The sequence below is a fragment of the Humulus lupulus genome, chromosome 7 (genome assembly GCF_963169125.1).
Source record: "Humulus lupulus chromosome 7, drHumLupu1.1, whole genome shotgun sequence".
Taxonomy (NCBI): Eukaryota; Viridiplantae; Streptophyta; class Magnoliopsida; order Rosales; family Cannabaceae; genus Humulus; species Humulus lupulus.
In genome coordinates, this window is record NC_084799.1 from 202,355,877 (window position 1) to 202,380,054 (window position 24,178).

General features: G+C 36.7%; 1 protein-coding gene across 2 annotated transcripts; it reads left to right on the forward strand.

Moving 5' to 3' along the window:
• The first annotated feature begins 16,550 nt into the window (after positions 1–16,550).
• On the forward strand, positions 16,551–20,143 carry LOC133789137 (disease resistance protein RUN1-like). Of its 2 annotated transcripts, XR_009873500.1 has the most exons (4): positions 16,551–17,642; positions 17,735–18,049; positions 18,153–19,442; positions 19,528–20,143. XR_009873500.1 is itself a non-coding variant. In XM_062226876.1 (3 exons), exons 1-3 carry the CDS (start codon positions 16,647–16,649, stop codon positions 19,116–19,118), a joined length of 2,277 nt encoding a protein of 758 aa, XP_062082860.1. In that variant the 5' UTR covers positions 16,551–16,646; the 3' UTR covers positions 19,119–19,462. The 2 variants fall into 2 exon arrangements, 1 of the variants encoding a protein (XP_062082860.1); XM_062226876.1 differs by lacking the exon at positions 19,528–20,143 and having other exon boundaries at positions 18,153–19,462.
• Positions 20,144–24,178: the final 4,035 nt, after the last annotated feature.

Below are 24,178 nucleotides of genomic sequence, written 5' to 3' on the forward strand. Positions count from 1 at the left end.
ACGCGAACTAAGTTTTCAAATTAAGTTCATGGTCTTAACCGGGTCATAAAACTTAGAAGTTGATTAAATCTATTGATCGTTGTTCTTCTTAAAGAGCTCGAGATATGGATAAAAGTTAACGCGAACTAAGTTTTCAAATTAAGTTCCTGGTCTTAACCGGGTCATAAAACTTAGAAGTTGATTAAATCTATTGATCGTTGTTCTTCTTAAAGAGCTCGAGATATGGATAAAAGTTAACGCGAACTAAGTTTTCAAATTAAGTTCCTGGTCCTAACCGGGTCATAAAACTTAGAAGTTGATTAAATCTATTGATCGTTGTTCTTCTTAAAGAGCTCGAGATATGGATAAAAGTTAACGCGAACTAAGTTTTCAAATTAAGTTCTTGGTCCTAACTGGGTCATAAAACTTAGAAGTTGATTTAAATCTATTGATCATTGTTCTTCTTAAAGAGGTCGAGATATGGATAAAGATCAGCATAAACTAAGTTTTTCAAAAGATTATAACCGAAATACGTAAAGGCAAAAAAGAGAAGATCAATTAAAAGCGTTAAAGAAAATTGTCTCGAGGTGAAAGCACCTCATGCAAAGGTTACATAAAAAAAATTATTATATTTGGGGGGCACAAGAAAAGAAACGCCCTAAGCTCTGCCAGGTGGTCCCTTGGAGGTCGCTGTCTCGCCTTGCTCGGCGGCACCAGAGCCGTCCCCGGTCTCTGAGGGCGCCTCTTTATCAAGGCGAGCTTGGAACTTCACCAGCAAGCGCGCCCAGAGACTCGCCGACATGAAAGAAAAGTATGCATCTGGATTGTAGACCCAGCAATGGTAGAACAGATCTTCCATGGACTTTTCCGAAGTTGTCCGTTTGGCCTCTAGGGCATCCTGTGCAGCCTGGACCTCAGTCTTCGCAGCGTCTAGGTCCGTCTTCGAGGTGGCAAGAGAGGACTCGAGCTCTTGGATCTTCGAGCGGGATTTCTCCAACTCGACCTAAGAGGCCGACAAGGCATCCTTGGCCGCTTGCAGGGTAGTCTGATGCTCGGTCCTCATGTCCCCGAGCTGAGTTTTGGTCCTGACGATACTCCAATGAAGGGCGACAACGCTCTGCGAAGGCGGAAGGACAATTGCCTTAGAAAAAAGCAAGGCAAAGTAAAAAAAAAAAAAAAACCACAAAAAGTTTAAGGTTAGCTTACCGTCATGGGCATGCCTAGTGAAGACTCCAGCACGCCCACCGGGCTCATTGTCTCGATGGCTCGGAGCTCCTTCTCTGTGAACTTGTATATATGGCTAACGGTGTAGTTCGCCGACTCATACACCGTTCCCCGAAAGGCCTCGGGGATCTTCTCCAGGTCCTGGGGATTGACTGGTATGCGCACATCGGAAGGTACGATGACCGAAGTCCCGACCTCCGTTCCTGCGTCCAGGGCAGCGAGTGGAGCTCGCGGGGCCGGTGGAGGCATGTTACTTCCCCCTGCCGCAGGAAGGACCACTCCTGCGACCTGTGCAGCTGGGGCTTGGCCCTTCTCCTTCGTAGAAGACTTGGTGGGGGTCCCGGCGGCGTTCTTGGACGTCCGGAGCCTCTTCATTCTTGGCCCAACTGAGGGGTTCCCCCCGAAGACCGCACCTCGCAGGCTCTCCTCGGGCTGAGACATCTCGTCTGTCAAAACAAAAGCATGGTTAGTAAGAGTTAGCAACCATACAGATACAAAAACTAAGAGGTAAAAAGTATATGAATACTAGGGGAATCCTACCCTCCGAGTTCGAGGAAGAATCTAAGTCGATTACTTCCCGAGCTGGCGCAAGTTCTGGGTTCGAGTCTGACTCAGGGCTAGATTCGTCTACATACTGCCTAAGCCCCGGAGCTACGTCACGCCTTCGGAGTGATGGCCATGTGCGAAGGTTGGTCCCATACTCCTCAAATAGGATCGACCCAAAGGCTAGGGTGTTATCTACTACTACGATACCCCTAGGTCGGCTATCAACACAAGCCGGTCGACGCAATGGAGCAGGGTCGTGTTCAGGTCCGGATCACGTCGGTGACGATGGACGAGCTGCCTAGGATTGAACCTAGCCAGCCGGGGGTCTGCTGTGGCCCTATCTAGACTCCTAAACATGTAAGGGTTACCTTGGCCAGAAGGACCCACGGCTGCTCCGGATTGGATCCTCTCCTCGCCCGTCCCTGGGACGACCTCCAAGGTCCACTTCCTATTCCTCACGAGGGGAACTTCGTCGCCCTCGTCCTCCTCATCTTCGTCTTCCGCGACCTCCTCCACGATGATGGGTCTGGTGTCGCGGGCTGGGGGAAGCCCCCGGGGCCTCCTGAGGTTCAAAGTCTGATTTGGGAAAATCAGCTTGCAGGCGACCATCGTCTCATCCGTTACGAGCGCGCGGTAATCTTTCTCACTGGGGGGCAAGCCCGCCAGTGTCTCATATTGGGCCCCGAGGGTCACAGATTTCTCTGTCCTCGCGAAGATGGCTGCAGAATTAGTCTAAGTCAGAAAGGGGTACAGGAGAAGCTAAAATGATACTTAATGTACGAGTTAAGGTCGGAGAAAACTTACGGGAACGATTGAAGTAGTGGAGCTCACAGTTTCTGAACCCCGTCGACATGAAGAACTGGTCCTTGAAGTCGTTGGGGTGGCTGGGCAGCTCGATGACCGCAGCCGTATTGGGAAATCAGGTTAGGTAGTAAAACCCGTCGCCTCGCCCCCGCTGATCCGGGCTGGCCTTGAGGCAGAAGAAGTATAAGATGTCCGCAGGAGTGGGGACCTCTCACTCGTGCTTCTAAAACAAGTATTTCAGCCCCGCCAGCAAGCGATAGGAGTTGGGGGGAGTTGAAATGGGGCCAACCCCACGTAATTGAGGAAATCAGCAAAATACTGATCCAGCGGGAGTAAGGCCCCCGCCTTAAAATGTTCGCCGCTCCAGGCCGCGAACGATTCGTCGAGCGGCGCATAGCTCCGCTCGCCCTCTGCGGCAGGTCGGGCCACCACAGATAATTTCCCCAAGGCGATATTGTGGGAGAGAAATATTTTGTTGATCTTCGCCTGGTCGGTGACCTTTGAGAAGATCCTCTCCACCTCAAAGAAGGTGTCGGGGGCGACCTCGACCTCCTTCTCCACTGTCGGCCCAAAGCGGGGGATCGGGGAGTCCGGCATCACCACCTTTCCTTTGTCCTCCTGTGGGGCCGAGCTGCTGGCGGTATTCTTGGGAGCGTTCCTTTTCGGTGCCATCTGGTCGCCTAATGAACAAAAGAAAACATTTCAGAAAAGGCGACCCAAGCATGAGGAAAAAGAAAAATGTTATTTGCACGAGCTGAGGTAAGCCCAGCCCGTGGAGAGTGGGACCACGCGGTTCGATGAACACGTGCCTATGCTCCCAACAGATCCCCGATTACTCGGAATTCGTGTGTCAGGAGGGTCAGGATAGAATTTGCCTTGGGGGGAAAGTTTCAGTAGGCAAAAATCGCAAAACCGCCTGTGAGGCGTGTTCCCTAAGCTACCCAGTTTTGCACCCCAAAGTTCCAAAACTCCTACCCAGAAATTTTCCCCAGAAAAAGCACCCTGTAAACCATGCTCTTAAGTGACTTCCTACAGCAAAGATACCCTAACCTAAAAGGGCTTTCACCCTCCGTATCCACAAAACCCAGTAAACCCTTGCATGCGGCTACAGTGAAATATATTTTCTAAACACACATGGTCAGGAAACTTATAGTGTTTGGCTGGGAGGTGGATGAAGATATCGCCTTGGTGAAAGCTTCTTCGGTGTATTGGCCTCCAAAGCTTTGAAGAAATCCTTGCGTCTGAGCTTCTTGAACGCTGAGTATGGCAGTCACAGAGAAGAGGGTTTTTTCGTCTGAGATGAAGAGAAAAGAAGAAGAAAAATTCGGAAAATTTTCAAATGAGAGGGTGGTCCATGCGTAGGGTGGCCACCCCTTTTTATATACGTGAAAGATCACGTGTAGAGGGCCGTTGGATGGCCCTGGTGAGGGATCCGAGGCCCTCCACTCGAAATACGAAACGACGGCTGGGCACAGGCTAGGCCATTAAATGCGGTTCTTGTAAGACGTACCGTCACCAACCATGATATTCCACGTATCAGGCGCCTGCGTAAGAGGTTGAATGTGAAGAGTTCATGGGGAAGCCTAAAAGCCCCTACTGTGGTCTTATACGACGTGGTATACCACGAGCAGGAGCTTGGGGGGCAGATGTACGCCCTGATTTTCCCACGGGCTGATTAGCAAGCTAAGTTGTGTCCTAATCATGATTATCTCGTGGACATCCCCAAGACCGGGGCTCCTGTCATAAGGTCGTATCTCCTTAGCTCGAGCAAACCCCAAGGGTTCGCCAAGATTGCCCAAGACTTGAGCAAGGGCTCTGAAGGCCGAAGGTCGAGTCAAGTATCCAGCTCGTGGTACGAGCTAAGTGTGGGTCTGTGACCCTTTGTAAAGTCAACACACGCAAGATAAACGTGCATATATCAGACATCACGTGTCTGATATGCCCCTGACTTCTCGGACACGCAGCAGGAACGTGCGTATTCAGACACCCACGATTGGGTTGGGCCGTGCGGCCCATTACCTCTGTACCTATCGATTTGACCACACTTATGTGTCAGGTTTAGGAATTAATCATGAATGTCACAGAGTTGATATGATAGGTAAGAAGGTCACGTCATGACCTTCTTACCAACTCCCAGGTGCCTTCTCCTATAAATATGGAGACCCTGAGAGATAATAAGGGTTGGACTCTCGATTGTAAGAAAGGCCCTGTAATCAAATTCCCAGTATAGAGCAATAATACTGACTAGTGGAGTAGAAGGATTTTAACCTTTGAACCACTCAAAAAACGTGTTTTGTGTCACCTCTTTCCCTTTCTAAGATCTCATATCTGTTTCGGTTCACATTTAGCACTAATCCCTTTCTCTTCTTCTCGTAATTATCTGTTGGCGAAGAACCGCGTCAACAATATATTTATTTAATATATCTCAATCAATTATAATGATGAATATCACTTTTCAATTTGCATAATCTTCAGGATATATACAAGACTTATTAAGAATCTATAATAAATAATTATTTTCTTCTCAATATGCCATGGGAGCTTACAATCTAATGGAAACATAATTATAAAATAAATACTATAGTGAAATCGATATCAAACACGTGAAACAATATTAACACATATAAATATAACCATATTTATGATAATAAGTTATTAAACCATCTCATACAATCACAATGGTGAAATAGCATCTCATATATATACAAGTCTTATCAAAATATGCAATATGATAATGATATAAGCATACCTTCGCAAAAGAATATTTTTACCTCAATGAAATATGATGACTAGAGTTTTAATGATGATTTTTGACATCAACATATAATGGTGACTGAAGAATGAATCATCAAGTTCAGATTCAAGAAATGATTATGGCTAGAAACCCGTGATAATATTTTGAACCCTACAAACAATGGTAGTTAGATAATCGTTTTGATAACGTGTTATAAAACTATTAAGAATACTGAAATATAAAGTATAGAGAAATAGACAAAGTAATAGAGAGAGAGATGAGAAGAGAGAGTTAAACTCTTGTGTGTATTATTTCAATGGGGAAATGACCCATATTTATACAGATAAATAAGCCATAAGAAAATCGGGTAACTACTTTAAATACAAGCAATAATTAATGATGATATTCTATTTTTGGTAACCTAGTGATTCTTCATTATTATGGACATTCATATATATAATATTTATAACATTTATAATTATTTTCCAATTATTAAAATAAGTATAGTGTGAAAACTTTGTTTTTCTTTTGAAAAAAAAGAAGAAGGAAAATTTGGTTTCTTAGCCATATCATATTATGAGGCAAATAATAATTCTCAGTAAAAGTTGGGGGCCTGAGTGGTTTTTTGTCCTAAATAAAATTATAGTATGTTTTAAAAGTGTGAATTCAAATTGAAATAAATCATCATTTTGTTTTATAAAAAGCAACCCAACTTTAATTAAATCTATAAAATAAAACAATTAATTTCTCATTGTCATCTTTGGTAAAAGCAACATTACTTATTACACTTTCCTTCTCTCGTTTTTCACAATGCCAAGTATGATCAACTCTCCATCCCCATGAGAATTAATCTCCCTATATATGTTGTCTATAATTTTCCAATAAAAAATTCAAAATATTTAAAGCAAGGGCAAAAATTCAAAACTGTCATTTCGGTTTCATAATTTGCTGAGCTAGAGACCTCTTTTTTGTGGGCCAAAGTACAAAAGCCATTAGATTCTTTCAAAGAAAGATGTCAATGAATAAAAGAGATAAAAGTAAGCAACACATCCTCTCTAAAACATATATGAGATCCTAGCCATACTCACATTAGCAAAATCAACAAAACTTCATGATTCCTTAATAATTGTACAATATATAATTTATGATTCTATAATGATACACTAATTTAAAATATAGTCTACGTACCACATAAGAAGGCCCTGAAATTAGTTTAATCTTGGTAATCAGAACTTTAGGAAATTTTTGTGTCATATTAGATGATGATGAAGATGTAGAAAAAGAAGATAAGATAACTTTAATTTTAAAAAATAATAATAAAGGTAATAGGATTCTCATAAAGAGGGAAAAAAAAAGTAAGATAACACTAGACTCACTACTAAAATTATATCAGTCTTTTGACAATTATTGACTACTGGTTCTAATCTTCGTTAGCGTGGAAAACTTCCTTCAAACTCTATAATTTTTGTTGATACATAGGAGGAAAGAAGTAGACATGATTTTGTTTTATAAATTTTCCATTGTTTTTTTTTTAATTAAAGGAGTATGCATAATTATAACACAAGCCTATCATCTCTATATATGTTGATGACAATATATTTGGTTTTGGAAATATGTCGATTATAAGTTAAATAAATAAACTAATATATTTGGTCCATTGTAAAGTTGATGAGGAAGTTTCCCTATATCCTGGCCTAGTCTAGTCATTTATGCTTTAATTGAACTTTATTAATGAAAGTGCAACAGTGGTGGTCAGTCTCTTTGGGGTCCAGCTGCCTTAACTGATTGATTAAAGCTGTCTTCTTCTTCTTCTTCTTTATCTTTATTAACATCATCGCATACAAATATATTTCCCAGAAATTCTTACAAGAATTACCAAGATTGAATCTTTTTCATGAGCTACGTAGTCCATATACTTGCAACTTTAGTTTTTCCAATATTATAGTTTTGCTCAAAAAAATTGTCATGTCTTAAAAAATAACACAGTAAGTCCTGATTAACTTGTATATATATACTAGTGGAAAATAAAACAAACTATAATGTGAAAATAATGATAGAAAGTATATGCTTAAGTAGTGTTGCTTGTTCTAATAATTTTCAGGGTAGCGAAAAAGTTGAAGGAATATTCCTAAACTTCTCTGGGATCAATAAAGGAAGTCATTTCAAATTGAAGCCTACAGTCTTTAGAGAAATGTACAATCTAAGACTACTTCAAATATTATTTGAAGATTGTATAGAAATGGAGAAGTGCAAATTTCAACTTCCTCGTGGTCTTGATACACTTCCTAATTCTCTTAGATATCTCAATTGTTCTTGCTACCCATTCAAGTCTTTACCATCAAATTTTGTGCCACAACATCTTGTGGAACTCAACATGCCCTTTAGCAAGTTGGAGCAACTTCCAAACGAATTCAAGTTACGTATATTTATCCTTTAATATATAATTTTACTTTATAATTTCAGGTAAGGGCCCATTCATTATGCGATTCTTTTAACTTATGTAGTCTCTTTTGTGAGTGCTAAGATTAATACTTTCTTGTGAGTTTGAGAGTGTTTTTTCTCTTTGTAATAACCTTGATCATCTAGCAAGTTTGAAGTAAAACCTTTGTTCTGTTGTCTTAAATTGTTCCATATTATCTTTTGTCGTATGTTTGTGTTGGGTTCAAATTATGCTCACACTCAGAAGACAGTTTTACATGGGACCAAGGGGAGCTTTTATATAGAAAAAAGGACCAAAATTTAAAAAATAAAATAATTTTAAAATCCACTAAATATTTTGAATTTTTTTTTTAAAATTTTCTAATAGCATTGGTCATCATTGAGGATACTGAATGTGCCATTTCAGCATTAATTTTATAGTTGGACGGTTAATGATGTTGTTAATAACAACTTTCTCTATTTTCTTAATAATAAGTGTTGTTTCGTAATTAATAATATAAATTAATATTCTAATGAGATTGACTCGCAAAGTGTTGAATTAATAAGTTAATTAATTGATGCAAATATAAAATAAAAATTCGTTGGCATAGCAGGTTTATTTTACTAATTTACATTGGAATTCTTAATAAAATAAAAAACCCAAATAATCCAATCATATTTATGATAATTTTGCAAAATAGACAAATGAGATTTTAGAGAGAATCAAAAGGGAGGCTATGTTTTCATTATGTCAAAAGATATGAAAATAAGAGTACAAGAGCAACAAAATATATAGCCAAAATAATGAGAGGCTAAAAGACTAAACTACCCTTACATAATAATAAAACTTATATTATTAACATCCCCCCTCAAACTCACAATGCATTTGCGGGAAGCATCGAGAGTTTGCTAACTAAGAAACGAAAACGAGAAATAGTATGAGCCTTCGTAAACAAGTCGGCAATCTGCATAGCGGAAGTGACAAATGGTAAAGTGATGGTCCCATTCTGATAGTGGTGACGAGTAAGATGACAATCTATCTCAATATGTTTCGTGTGCTCATGAAAAACGGAGTTGCGGGTAATTTGAATAGCACTAACATTGTCACAATGCATCGGAGTGGGATCTGAGAGAATAACACCAATATCAGCAAGTAACCAACGCAACCAAACAATTTCAGCGGTAGTGGAGACACGATATTCTGCTTTTGTAGACGATCGAGAAACAATAGTCTATTTTTTACTCTTCCAAGAAATAAGAGAATCTCCAAAAAATATACAAAAACCAATGGTAGATTTGCGATCAGTACAATCACAACCCCAATCTGCATCTGAGTAGGCGCGTAACTCTAAAGTTGACGTAGATGGAAAAAGAAGACTCTGAAATTGAGTTCCCCGAAGATATCGAAGAATACGAAGCACTGCTGCCCAATGAACGGTAGTGGGAGATGCAACAAACTGACTGACAATGTGAACTGCATAAGCGATGTCTGGCCTAGTGATAGTAAGGTACACTAAGCTACCAACCAGAGTGCGATATAGAGAGGGATCTGACAAGGCAACACCATCAGATGAAGAATACCTGGCATTAAGCTCAAGAGGGGTATCAACAGTGCGAGCATTAGAGAGACGAGCCTGATCGAGAATATCAGCAATGTACTTAGATTGAGAAAGAAGATAGCCACGAGGAGAGTAAGCTACTTCTATCCCTAAAAAGTACCGTAGGGAACCCAAATCTTTCATCTCAAATTCACGTGTCAAGTGCATTTTCAACACCGTTATCCCATTCGCATCATCACCGGTGATAATCATATCATCAACAAATAAAGAAAGTAAAGTGCGGCCAAAAGAAGTACACCTAACAAAGAGAGCTGAATCATGTGCACTGGGGTGGGAGCCGAGAGAAGTAATCACGATGGAAAAGTTTTCAAACCAGGCTCGGGGAGCTTGTTTAAGCCCATAAAGAGCCTTCTTCAATCTGCAAACTTCTCCTGAATTATGAGGAACACCTGGTGGAGGAATCATGTAAACTTCTTCTTGAAGAGTCCCGTTCAAGAAGGCGTTTTTAATGTCCATTTGAGAAATGGACCACTGTCGAGCAGACGCAACAGCAATGAGAGTACGAATAGTGGTATATTTGGAAACTGGAGTGAAAGTTTCCTCATAATCCATCCCATACTCCTGAGCAAAGCCTTTAGCAACCAAACGAGCTTTGTACCGCTCTACTGACCCATCAGACTTAATCTTGATCTTGTAAACCCAACGGGAACCAATAGCATGCTTCCCCACAGGAAGAGGAACAATATCCCAAGTACATGTCTTGTACAACGCAGAGAGTTCTTCAGCCATTGCCTGCTGCCAAAGAGGGTCAAGAATAACCTCTTTATAGGAAGAGGGCTCAGAGAGTTGGTGAATAGAAGTCAAAAAAGAAGAGAAAGAATCAGAATAAGTGGAGTAGACAAAATCAGCTAATTGTGTGGACTTACGAATTCTTTGAGGGTAGCGAGGAGGAGGAGCAGGATCCACAATCTCAGAAGCATCTTGGGCAGTAGTAGGGACAGAAGGGACTTCGACAGGCTGAGAACCGACATCTGCAGAGTTAAGAGTACCAACAGTACAAGAATCAAATGGATCAATACGAGTGAGATAAGATTTGTGTAGATTGTGGGTGTCCGATGGAATATAGTAGAAAGGTATATGCTCAAGAAACACAACATGACGAGAACACATAGAGTTTTTGACTAACAGGATCATAACATCGATATCCTTTTTGACCTTCACCATAACCAAGAAATACACAAAGAGCGGAACGAGAAGTAAGCTTACTACGTTCAACATGAGGACGGAGAACAAAACATGTGGACCCAAAGACTCTCAATGAAGAATAATCAGGAGCGTGACCATAAAGTTTTTCAAATGGAGACAGACCTGAAGTGACAGATGATGGAATTCTATTGATTGAATGAACTGCAATCAGAATGGCTTCCCCCCATAACTCACTAGGAACATAAGCAGACAATAAGAGAGAACAAACAATTTCAACAATGTGTCTGTGTTTTCTTTCGGCAACCCCATTTTGCTCTGGTGTATCAGTACATGAGGTTTGATGTAAGGTACCATCTAAAGCAAGCAATTCAGAGAAATGATTGGAGGTATATTCACCACCCAAATCACATAAAAAACATTTGATAACAGTATTATGTTGAGTTTTAACAAAAGCACGAAACATATGATAAATCGCGAGGAAATCTGAACGATGTTTCATAAGATAGACCCAACAAAAACGAGTATAATCATCAATAAAAGAGACATAGTAACGTGATCCACCTTTTGTTAGAACGGGTGGTGGCCCCCACACATCAGAGTGAATCAAATCAAAAGGTGCAAGAGAAACATAAACACTCTTATAAAAAGGTAAAGCAAAAAATTTTGCCAATTTGCAACCACAACAATCTGAAATATCATGGGTTTGTAACTTTCCTAATGCTCCTGTGGAAGCTAAGTACTTTAAACGTGAACCAGATACATGTCCAAGATGAGAATGCCATAAATAAAAACTAGACGAAGACGAACTTAAACGAAATGACGACAAATCGACACTAGAAGCTGCAACATCAGGAACTCTCAGCTCATCTAAAATGTAAAGCCCCCCTGCCTACGACCTGTCCCAATCAGCTTCTTGGAATGAGGATCCTGCACATAACAACAAGAATTAGAGAAAATAACTGAGAAACCAAAGTCACATAATTGACCAATAGAGACAAGATTCAAAGTAATATTTGGAATATGATATACATCAGAGAATGACATTTTTGGAGTGCAAATCGAGCCAATCCCTGCTAATGGCATGGGAGTGCCATCAGCGGTCATGACAGATACAAAGGGTGTTGATTTAATGGACAAGAAGGAATTGGAATTAGGTGACATATGATGTGAAGCTCCAGAATCAAGGACCCATATAGAGGAAGATATACCTGGTGTACTACTAGAAGGCAAACCTATGTGTGAGGAGGCTGACATGGTGTGTGGCTGCGAGGCAATGAACTTCTGAAACTGCTCTGTGAGTGTAGCAATAGAGGTACTAGGAGTGCTTCCAGAATCTGCAGGTGGAACAATAACTGCCATGTTCGAAGACATAGGGTGAAGAGGTCGATAAGGTTTGTTGCCAGATTTCCAGTGAGGAGACTGATTCTGTGATTGCGCCCTGTTCAACAGTTTGGGACATTGAGCCTTCCAGTGTCCCTTTTGCTTGCAAAAACTGCATTCGTCGTAGCCAACCTTGGCTTGAGTCTTGTGTTGATTGTTGGAGGCTGGCTGATGAGGAACTGCAAAGACAGAGGGATTCGGAGAAGGAAGAATCCCCTTCCCCCCCCCCCCCCCCCCCCCCTTTATCAACACGAGACTTCAAGCGAATCTATTATGCTAACAACTCATTAACCACCAAATCAACCGACGGAAGAGGACTGCGATGCAGGATTGTTCCACGAAGACCTTCAAACTCATCTCGAAGAGCCATCAAAAATTGAACCAGACGTTGTGCGTCTCTCTGAGCAATGTAAGGGGCAAATGTCCGTAACTCCACTGATTCAGTCAAAGCAAGTTGATCCCACATATTAGACATAGCAGAATAAAATTCCTGAACGTTCATGCTATTCTGTTGAAGGGCCCGAATGTCAATCTCCAACTGATACTGCTTTGCAAAATTAGACTGTGTATACAGCCTTTCCAAGTGCTCCCAAACTTCCTTCGCCGTCTCATATTTCACCAATTGGATACCGATTGATTGTTGAACCAAGTTGTTGATCCAAGTGATGATTTTCGAATTGTTGGCATCCCAAAGATCCAACTGTTTTGCAAAGCTCTCATCCTTATCGTTCTTCGGTTTCGTGGAAGTTCCAGAAGCATAACCCCACATATGTTTCCCTTTCAAAAAAAATTTCATAACATAATGCCAATACGAATAATTCTGCCCATTCAATTGCACATTGATGGACTGAAGCGAATCATCTTTTGCGCTAGCCATGACGAACAATCAAAATCCAAATAAATAGAACAAAGTGCGAAATCTCCAAGATTGGTGCGAAAACCTCAAAATCAAAGCCAAAGACAGAGCCAGTTCGATCACCGAGATTATAATCCTAGCGCAACCAAATTGAGAGTACTCAAGAACATTGCTCTGATACCATGATAATTTTGCAAAATAGACAAAGGAGATTTTAGAGAGAATCAAAAGGGAGGCTAGGTTTTCATTATGTCAAAAGAGATGAAAATAAGAGTACAAGAGCAACAAAATATATAGCTAAAATAATGAGAGGCGTAAAGACTAAACTACCTTTACATAATAATAAAACTTATATTATTAACAATTTATTTTCATAGAGTTACATATAGTTTTACATATTAATAATTAGTTTACACAGTAAGGGAAGATTTCTGATCATGTTATATATTTCCTTTTCTAGATCTACTTTCTATGTGGATTAGAAGATACTAAGATTGATCATGTGTTTAATCTCAAAATTGTATATAATACTGAGAAGAATGATTCATATTATTATAAATAGATCTGTTATATACCCTGTTTTCAAGAAGAAGAGAATTGTTTTGGAAGATTAAGTTCAGATTTAAATATTATTATGATTAATAATAGAGAATTTTACATAAAGTGTCAAAAATGACACAATTTTAAATGTTTAATGTCACATGGTAATTTTTACTTTTTTACTGTTCATTTTTTTTTACGGTATATTAAGTTTACATATTACAATTATACTACTTTGTCTAATCTGTGTACTTTGTAATGATTATTTGTATTTCTTTAATATTTTAAATTTCAACGTAACACTCTTCCCACTCTTTCCACTTTTATTCTACACTCTTCTCATTCTTCTCTTTATTCATTCTTTTTCTGATACACGATCACACTTTAGACTCTTAATTTTTTTTTGTTTTTTCCTAAAAACTTGTGTTGATTTTTTGGTGGTACTCCATATTTTGATCATTATCTTCTTTTATTGTTTTTTAATTTGTTTAGGTTTCTTTTCATTAAAAGAAAAAAAAAGTGTCGGTGGAATTATTTTTTTATATATTTTTTTTATAATACTTGTTAAAAAAAGTCGGAAGTGGATCTTTTTTGTCATTCTTGCATTGAAAATGCCAAAAGTTCACATTTTTATCTCTTTCTCTGTTTTATAGAACCTCCAAAAGTTCATAAATGCCCATGTATATATAATCTCTCATGGAAAACTAGTTGTTATCCAAAAAACAGGCATGGATGTCATGGAAAACATTTAATACACGTGGCTGACATCTGGCAGAATTCGTGCTCGACTATCGACTAGGAAGGCATCTATTGCCACAACGTTCGATCTCTATATACGACCAGCCTAGTCGTACGCATGCTATACACGGAGGAAATCTTATGCAGTTATGATAGAATCTGAAATTATCTCCCATGATTTCCTGAGTATCCGATTATTTAGGAAATAATATCTGTAACAAATTAATGTAAATCTTCCTTGAGCCTATAAATAGATAAAGATAGCTCAAGGGAATGGGGGTGGGCTTTCTGATTATCGGAGATTAGAGTTCTTATATTTGATATATTGTCTTGTTCTTCAGAGGTTGGTGAAACTCATTGAACCCTAGTCCTCTGATCACTCCTTTGAATCCTATATCAATAACAGTTCAAGTGGACGTAGGTTGTTACCAGATTCTGGGGCCGAACCACTATAAACTCTTGTGTTCTTTATTGTTTTTGTCATCACATTCATTTCAACGTGTTTGTCCACATCAAGCATATTTGACTCCGTGTCAGTTGGCCAAAATCTAGGTCAACACTAGTTGATTCCAAAAAGAAATCATAAACACGAATATGCTTCAAGGAAGCACAGAAGCTAATGCGAGCAAAACTAATTTCTTATTTTTTGATCTGTTGTTGGACTGTTGTTGTGTTGTTTATGTATGATTGTTGTGTGATTTCTTATTTTCTTTTATGTTGTTGGACTGATGTTGTTCTGGTGTTACTTATGTTGATCTAGGTTTTATGACTCAATGAGTTTTTCTCTATATCTTTAATGGTTATATTGATCTTTAGTTATTTATAAGTTGTTTTTTTATGCTTTCATCTTTTGATTTATTTTTGGTGGAAATTAGACCCGGTACCCATTTTAAATGATCCACTTTAATTTTCACCCACTATTTTTAACTCTTATTTCAGTACCCAAATTTTCAATTAATGTACCCATTATACCCCTTCAATTACATGCTTTTTTCTCTCCTTAAACACGCTACAATTAGAATGCATTTCCAATTTAACTATAATATGACACATATAATACACATTACAACAACACTTAGAACCATGTGCTCAAATAAGGGTAATTTGGGAAGTCTCATGATAATAATGGGTAAAGTTCAACTAAATATATTTAGTGTCTAATTTTAGTTAACTACTCCTAAAAGTTGGTAGTTCTCAACTGTTATCCAAAAAATTGCCATTGATGACGTGGCAACTGATCCCTGGACACGTGGCTGACACCTGGAAGAGCTCTGCTAGTGTATCGACCAGAAGACGAATTAAAAGCAGTAAGCAACCCAGTCTTACCTGCGACCAGTCTGGTCGATGGTTCGCATACAATGTAATATTACTGTAAAGATCTTTGTAGATCCCGAATTTAACTCACACAATCTCCTGAATATCCGATTATTTAGGAGAGAATATCGGCAACTAAATCATGTAATCCCCCTTGAGCCTATAAATAGAAAAAGATAGCTCAAGGGAGGGACTTTTGGCTTTCGAATTACTTGATACTAGTGCAATTCTATCTGAAATATTGTATTGTTCTTCAGAGGTTAGTGAAACTCATTGAACCCTTGTTCTTTGATCACTCCTTTGATTCTTATATCAATAACAGTCAAAGTGGACGTAGGTCATTACCAGATCCTGGGGCCGAACCACTATAAAACATCGTGTTCTTATTACTTTTCGTCATTCGATTCTTCTCAACGCATTAATTCACATCAAGCATATTCTGACTCTGTGTCAGTTGACCAAAATCTGGGTCAACATTCTGGTGCTTTCATTGAAAGCTTGATTTATCATTGTTGAGAAAACCAATGGCGAAAACTGCAAGGAAAGCTGGACAGGCGACCGCCGTTGCACCTTTGAACCCACCTCCTCCTCCCCCTGCAAGCGTGGCTGAAGATGAACCACATCTGGACTTTGAGGAGGAAGAAATGGATGACGTAACGCTGAAAAGTACCCTGGGAACGTTATCATGTGAGTCCATGTGATATCAGAAAACAATCAGGGAATTTTGGAGTTGCATTTGGTGCACTTGAAGAACGCTTTGGAAGTGAGTCTGATAGATTGAGTCAATGGAGGACTGCTTTAACATCTGCAGCTAATCTTTCTGGCTGCAATGCACCCATAACTAGGTACCATTTTTTTATTACTTTATTTATTTAACTTATTATAAATATTAGATTATGGTGTCCCAGATGGAATAAGTGTAAGAATATTGAACCATTAATAAGAATATGTGTAACTCCACTAATCACCAATTGATTTTTAGATGGAGATTCTTGTCAATAAAGATCTAAATGTTGAAGAAACTCCCCTGCTTTTGTTTATAAAATAGAGAATTTAATGAAGTTTATATAAAAGATCCTTGACAATATTCTCTCCATTTGTTTTTATGTAACACAATGAAAGTTTATTATATTTAAATCTTTGATAATATTATATAAACATGCAAGTGCAAGATAAAGATACATTTAGAGCTCATTGATTAATTCCACTCCAACTGATAAAAACTTTTTTTATTTCGTTTTGTTCTAGGTGTGAGTCCGACTTAATTGAGAAAATTGTCGAAGACATCTTGAAGAAACTGAATTCTTTGTCATCAAGTAGTGACTATTTGAAAAATGGTCTTGTTGGAATGAGCAGACGCATTGAACATCTTGAATCATTGTTATTATGTGTTCCAATTTTGGGCATTTGCGGCATGGGCGGCATGGGTAAGACAACTCTAGCGCGAGCCTTATTTACTCAAATTTACAATCGGTTCGAAGGTTACTGCTTTCTTGAAAATGTTAGGGAAGAATGGGAAAAACATAATGGGCCCAGTTTGAGGAAACAACTTTATTCTGAGTTATTGAATAAGGAAAAAAATCAAGATATAGTCATGATCAACATGTTTGAGAAGGATAGACTTTGTCGTAAAAAAGTACTAATTGTTCTTGATGATTTGGATGATGTAGATCAATTTGAGCAATTATTATGTGGAGATCGTGATTGGTTATGTCATGGAAGTAGAGTAATTATAACTACTAGAGATCAACAAATACTTAAGAATATTGGGGTTGATCAAATCTACATGGCAAATCAACTAGACGATGATGAGGCTCTTCAACTCTTTAGTTTGAATGGATTCAAAAGTGATTTTCCACCAACTAGTTTTATGGAGTTGTCAATAAAAGTAGTGAATTATGCCGCAGGAATGCCATTGGCTCTTAAAGTTTTAGGTTCTCATTTGTATTCGAAAAGTGAAGAAGAGTGGAATAGTGCAATAAACAAGTTGAAAGTGTTTCCCAACCAAAAGATTCAAAATATATTGAGGATAAGTTATGATGGGCTAGACAATAAACAAAGGGGTGTATTTCTAGATATCGCATTCTTTTTCAAAGGCAAGGATAAGGATTTTGTGGGAGGAATATTGGATGATGATTGTACGTTTGCGGATGTGATTAGAGTTCTCATTGATAGATGTTTGATATTTGAGATAGATTATGAGAATGAGACCACACTATGGATGCATGATTTGATACAAAAAATGGGCCGGGGAATTGTTCGTCAAGAATGCATCAAAGAGCCTGGAATGCGTAGCAGACTATGGATTACAGAAGACATTTGTCATGTCTTAAAAAATAACACAGTAAGTATGTCCTCATTAACTTGTATATATATACTAGTGGAAAATAAAACAAACTATAATGTGAAAATAATGATAGAAAGTATAATTTTCAGGGTAGCGAAAAAGTTGAAGGAATATTCCTAAATTTCTCTGGGATCAATAAAGGGAGTCATTTCAAATTGAAGCCTACAGTCTTTAGAGAAATGTACAATCTAAGACTACTTCAAATATTATTTGAAGATTGTAAACAAATGGAGAAGTGCAAATTTCAACTTCCTCATGGTCTTGATACACTTCCTGATTCTCTTAGATATCTCAATTGTCCTTGCTACCCATTCAAGTCTTTACCATCAAGTTTTGTGCCACAACATCTTGTGGAACTCAACATGCCCTTTAGCAAGTTGGAGCAACTTCCAAACGAATTCAAGGTACGTATATTTATCCTTTAATATATAATTTAACTTTATATACGTACGTGAGCTAGGAATATATTTATTTATTTATTTTTGCCACCATTTCCTTTTGTTACAGTGTCTTGAGAGCTTAAAAGTTGTCGATCTCAGTTTTTCAAAGAATTTGATTCATATGCCAGATTTATCTCAAGCTAATTTGAAGAGTCTATTTGTTAAAGGCTGTGAGAGTTTGGAAGAAGCTCCTTCACTCAAATTTCAACAAATTCTTGCTCACAATAATATCAATTATTGGAGACCTGAGGAGACTGATCATAAACCAGCGTGGTTCGAATCTTATGAACGCATAAACTACTTTCTTAATCTCGGTGGCTGCTCTACTCTTAAAGTTCTCTCAGAGATGTCTGGGAACATTAAATACATTTGTTTATCTTCCACTGCCATAGAAGAGCTGCACTCTTCAATTTGGTCTCTTGTTCATCTTTCTATTTTGGATCTTAGCAATTGTAAATGCCTCAAGAATCTTCCGAGTGGAATTGGACAGTTGGAGTCTCTAAATCATCTATATTTAGATGGTTGTTTATCTTTTGATAGGTTTCCTGAGCAGCTTCCAAAGAAAATTAGATTATTAGACTTGAGGGGAACTAAGATAAAAGAAGTGCCTTCGTCTTCCTTAGAAAATCTCTCTAGTCTTGAGCATCTATGTCTAATGAATTGCACAGAGCTTGAAACCCTACCAACGAGTATCTGTAAGCTGACATCTCTTGTGAGTCTAAACCTATCTGATTGCTCAGAATTGAAAAGTTTCCCAGAAATCTCAGAGCCAATGAAAAGTTTGAGAAACCTTCATCTAGATCAAACAGGAATTATAAAGTTACCCTTGTCAATTGAAAATCTTATTGGGCTTGAACGGCTGAGTTTAAGGAGATGTAATAATCTAGAGTTTATTCCAAACAACATATACAATATGAGCCATCTTCAATGGCTGTGCCTTTCTAAATGTTCAAAACTTCAAAGTTTGCCTGCTGTGACGGCTGATTTCCAATTTAAGATTGAAGTGGATCTGAGCTATAAAAACATATTCTAAATCCCTGACTAGAACCTTGGTTTATCTTCATTACCATTGATGGAATCTGAACCATGTGGATCAATGATTGATGAAGGACTAGTGAGCATCAAACGACTTTCTAATATGGTTTTATATTTGTTACAACGTTGTGACACTACCGAAACTTTCGTCGTACCTAATTTCATGGTCGATTCATGTCGATGCTTGGTCTCATATAGTGACAAACAACCATACCATTTTTGTGGTTGCTCAAGATGGAATATTGAAAAATACAACAAAATAGTGACTGACTTCTGGAAATATCTCTTCCCTCAGGCAACTTATTTTGGTCTACAACCAAAGGTATGTTAGTGTTTTTCTTTCTTTGGTAATAATAATTAAAATTAATTATTATAATAATTAATAATTTCTCTAAATTGTGTTGCAGAAAAATATTTTTCCCAGAATGAATTTATGTTGTCCAGGAAATGAATTTGCGGATTTTTTTGATAATGTGTCAGAAGGATCTTCAGTTGATGTCAATCTTTGTCCACAGTCTTATAATTCCAACTTTTTGGGTTATGTATTTTGTGTTGTCATCGAATTTGATCACTACTGTTTTGATATTAACCATTTGAATTTTCGATGCGAGTACAATTACAAAACCAATAATGGTGAAAGCAACAAGCGTAGTTGGAGTATCCACATACCAGAAAACGAGGACGCATTTGTTGAGATTGGAATTCTCAATTCAGATCACATGTTTATGGGGTGTATTCTTGAGGAGTACAGTGAGGATCTTAATGCAAATGCAGTACAGATAGTGTCATTTGATTTTCACCTTGACCAACATGATTGGGAAGCACTAGTTAACGTTGGCAAGTGTAGAGTGAAAAAGTGTGGAGTTCGCATGTTAAATCTTGATGATTTAATTGATGACTCAGATCATTTAGATGCTGAGGAAAGTGGAAGTGAAACTGAAGGGGATGAGACCATGGACTTTGATAATGATGTGTCATTTTACAGAACAAAACAATTTCAGTTTTCAGGTGAGGGCCCATTCTTTGTGCCATTATTATAACTTATGTAGTCTCTTTTGTTCTATACAGTGAGTGTTAAGATTAATGCTTTCTTGCGAATTTGAGAGTGTTTTTTCTCTTTGTGAACCGTGACTTTGTAATAACCTTGATCATCTAGTAAGTTTGAAGTAAAACCTTTGTTCTGTTGTCTTATATTGTTCCATATTATCTTTTGTCGTATGTTTGTGTTGTGTTCAAATTATGCTCACACTCAGAAGACAGTTTTACATGGGACCAAGGGGAGCTTTTATATAGAAAAAAGGACCAAAATTTAAAAAATAAAATTATATAAAAATCCCCTAAATATTTTGAATTTTTTTTGTATTATTTTCTAATAGCATTGGTCATCATTGAGGATACTGAAGGTGCCATTTCAGCATTAATTTTATAGTTGGACGGTTAATGATGTTGTTAATAACAACTTTCTCTGTTTTCTTAATAAATAAGTGTTGTTTCGTAAGTAATAATATAAATTCATATTCTAATGAGATTGACTCTCAAAGTGTTGAATTAATAAGTTAGTTAATTGATGCAAATATAAAACGAAAATTCGATGGCATAGCAGGTTTATTTTATTAATTTACATTGGAATTCTTAATAAAATAAAATACCCATATAATCCAATCATATTTATTTGTATAGAGTTACATGTAGTTTTACATATTAATAATCGGTTTACACAGTAAGGGAAGATTTCTGATCATGTTATATATTTCCTTTCTAGATCTACTTTCTATGTGGATTAGAAGATACTAAGATTGATCATGTGTTTAATCTCAAAATTGTATATAATTAATACTGAGTAGAATGATTCATATTATTACAAATAGATCTGTTATATACCCTGTTTTCAAGAAGAAGAGAATTTTTTGGAAAGAATAAGTTGAGATTTAAATATTATTATAATTAATAATAGAGAATTTTACCTAAAGTGTCAAAAATGACACAATTTTAACATATTTAATGCCGCGCGGTAGTTTTTACTTTTTTGCTATTCATTTTTTTTTGTTTATACGGTACATTAAGTTTATATATTACAATTATATTACTTTGTCTAATCCGTGTATTTTGTAATGATTATTTGTATTTCTTTAATATTTTAAATTTCAACTTTTCTTTTATGCTCTTCCCACTCTTCTCTCTATTTATTCTTTTTTTGATACACAATCACACTTTAGACTCTTAATTTTTTGATTTTTCCTAAAAACTTGTGTTGCTTTATTGGTTGTACTCCATATTTTGATCACTATCTTCTTTTATTGTTTTTTAATTTGTTTAGGTTTCTTTTCATTAAAAGAAAAAAAAAGTGTCCGTGGAATGATTTTTTATTTATTTATTTTATATATATTTTCTATAATACTTATTAAAAAAAGTTGGAAGTGGATCTTTCTTGTCATTCTTGCATTGAAAATGCCAAAAGTTCACATTTTTATCTCTTTCTCTCTTTTATTGGACCTCCAAAAGTTCATAAATGCCTATGTATATATCATCTCTCATGGAAAACTAGCTGATTCCAAAAAGAAATCATAAACATGAATATGCTTCAAGGAAGCACAGGAGTTAATGCGAGCAAAACTAATTTCTTATTTTCTTATCTGTTGTTGTGTTGTTTATGTATGATTGTTGTATGATTTCTTATTTTCTTTTATGTTGTTGGACTGATGTTGTTCTGGTGTTACTTATGTTGATCTAGGTTTTATGACTCAATGAGTTTTTCTTTAGATCTTTAATGGTTATGTTGATCTTTAATTGCTTATAAGTTGTTTTTTTTATGCTTTCATCTTTTGATTTATTTTTGTTATTGTTGTTGCATTTGATTTGATTTATTTTGTTATTTTTCAGTTTTCCTATTGTTTTCGTGTTGATCTCATGTTGATGATTCTTTCTATGTTTTTGGTTTGTTGCTTAAATCTTGTTTTAGGATTTATGTTGAGTTGTTTGATCATTTGTCTAACGTTTTGATAGTGTTGTCCCATATTTCAGTTTCGGCAACACCGTCTCAACACCAAAACAACACAATATATATTGTTAAAGATATATAAAAAAAAACTATCATCAACAGAAAAGCAACACATCATAAACTGATTCAGTTCAGAATTAAAAATGTTATTTTTCCAAACTTTTAACCTAGAATTAACAATATAGAGTTTTTAAAGGAGAGAGAGAGAGAGAGATGAGCGGAGTGGAGTGGAGTGGAGTAGGTATAAAGTGTTATTTATATTTTTTTTAATGCAATAAAAACAAAAGTTGCATAAAAAGTTGTGAAGCATTTATGAGTCTTTGACTTGTGAGGTCCTTTTTAACTTTATTATTATTTCTCTTTTCTTTTATGATGCTTAGAAGTTATTACTCCCCTTTTTCTTTTCTCGTGTCTAATAACTCTCTCTCCATCTCTTTCTTTCATTCTTTTTTCTTCTTATTCTTCTTCAAATTTTCACAACAACAACACCATCAAAATTAGAGACCGTTGTTGACTTGATGTTCATTTTGTGTTGATCTTGCATTGTCTACTTTTCTATACAAGTTGTATGCTAGGACCATTGGCAACAACGTCAACACAACATGCCAACAACCCAAAAGCAACAATGTTTTAGATTTTGTTGTTGTTGCTGTCAGGTCCAGATCGCCGGCAGCTATGGTGTTTTGACGTTGCTGCTTTCTCAGATCGAGATCGGGTTGTAGTTGTGGTTTTGTTTTCAGATCGAGATATGTTGTCGTTGTGGTGTTGCTTTTCAGATCTAGATCGTTTGTAGTTGGGGTATTGTTTCAGATTGAAATGCTCTGTAGTTTTGTTGTTGTTTAAGGTCAAATTTGGCTGTTGTTTGAAATCGAAATCATCATGGATCACCTGAGAGACGTCTGGTCTGTGGTTTTGTTGTTGTTTGAGGTCGAGTTTGGATGTTGTTTCAAGCAGAAATCACCGTGCGTGTCGCCTAAGAGAGGACAGGTTGCTGCCTGCAAGAGAGAGAGAGCAAGTATAGTATTTCTGTAATTTTGAAATTTTGTTTTGTACAAATGTAAAATATTTCGTGCTACAGTAAAAATGATATTTTTTACTACTTTTTGGTTATTTTAGAAAAAAATCCGTTAATAATATTATTGTAATTGCAAAGTATTAATTCATTATTTCAGCTTGGAAGAAGAGAATCAGCTCGAAAATCTAAATGACATATACCATCTTGAATAGTACTAAAATCAGCTCCAAAGCGTATTGAGAAGTGTCAAAAAGTATTTAAGCGAATCATTCCTATTTAATAATACTTTTCTTATATTGTTTACAACACTCAAATCATTATTTAATTAATTATATATTATAATGTCCATAAGAAGATAAAACGCATTGGAGGTAGTTTCTATCTAGTATAAATAAATATATATATATATATCAATTATAAATATGTCCTGTTTTACTTCCTCGTAACAGAACAGACTACACTGAAAAAATAATGCTGTTTACTTGAGACCGGAGCTGGCTCTGTGCTAAGGTGAGCTAGGAAAAAATAAGGCTGTTTACTTGAGACCGGAGCTGGCTCTGTGCTAAGGTGAGCTAGGCTCATGCCTAGGGCCCTTATTCCAAGGATCCACTTTTAAAAAAATTATTTAAAAAAGAACCTATAATTTTTAGAAAATTCATACAAAAGGACCCCTAATACCTATTTTTTCCTAGGGTTCAATATCATTTAGGGCCGGCCATGCTTGAAATTGCATAAAAGAAATGTATTTGATAAAATAACGTATGAGATATAAATGTATTCGATTATGAAATGCTTAGTTTAATGTATGATTATAATTTATTTTTCTTGGGGCTCTTTTTATTATGGTACTAATCATAATAAGATATACTAAATTAATATCCTAGATTCATACTATACTAACAATACAAAATATACCTCAAAAAACAATATACTGTATTAATTATATAATATGATAATAAGATATATTGACTTTTTATTAAATAAAACTTTAATATTTACGTCTTTATTTTCATCTTTTTCTTTTTCTACAAATCCAATTATAATT

Bases quoted from the DNA above. Each gene is read 5' to 3' on its own strand.
- LOC133789137 (XM_062226876.1), top strand. From the start codon at position 16,647: ATGAGCAGACGCATTGAACATCTTGAATCATTGTTATTATGTGTTCCA. The intron at 17,643-17,734 runs GTAAGTATGTCC...TATAATTTTCAG, and splicing joins ATGTCTTAAAAAATAACACA to GGTAGCGAAAAAGTTGAAGG. The intron at 18,050-18,152 runs GTACGTATATTT...CTTTTGTTACAG, and splicing joins AACTTCCAAACGAATTCAAG to TGTCTTGAGAGCTTAAAAGT.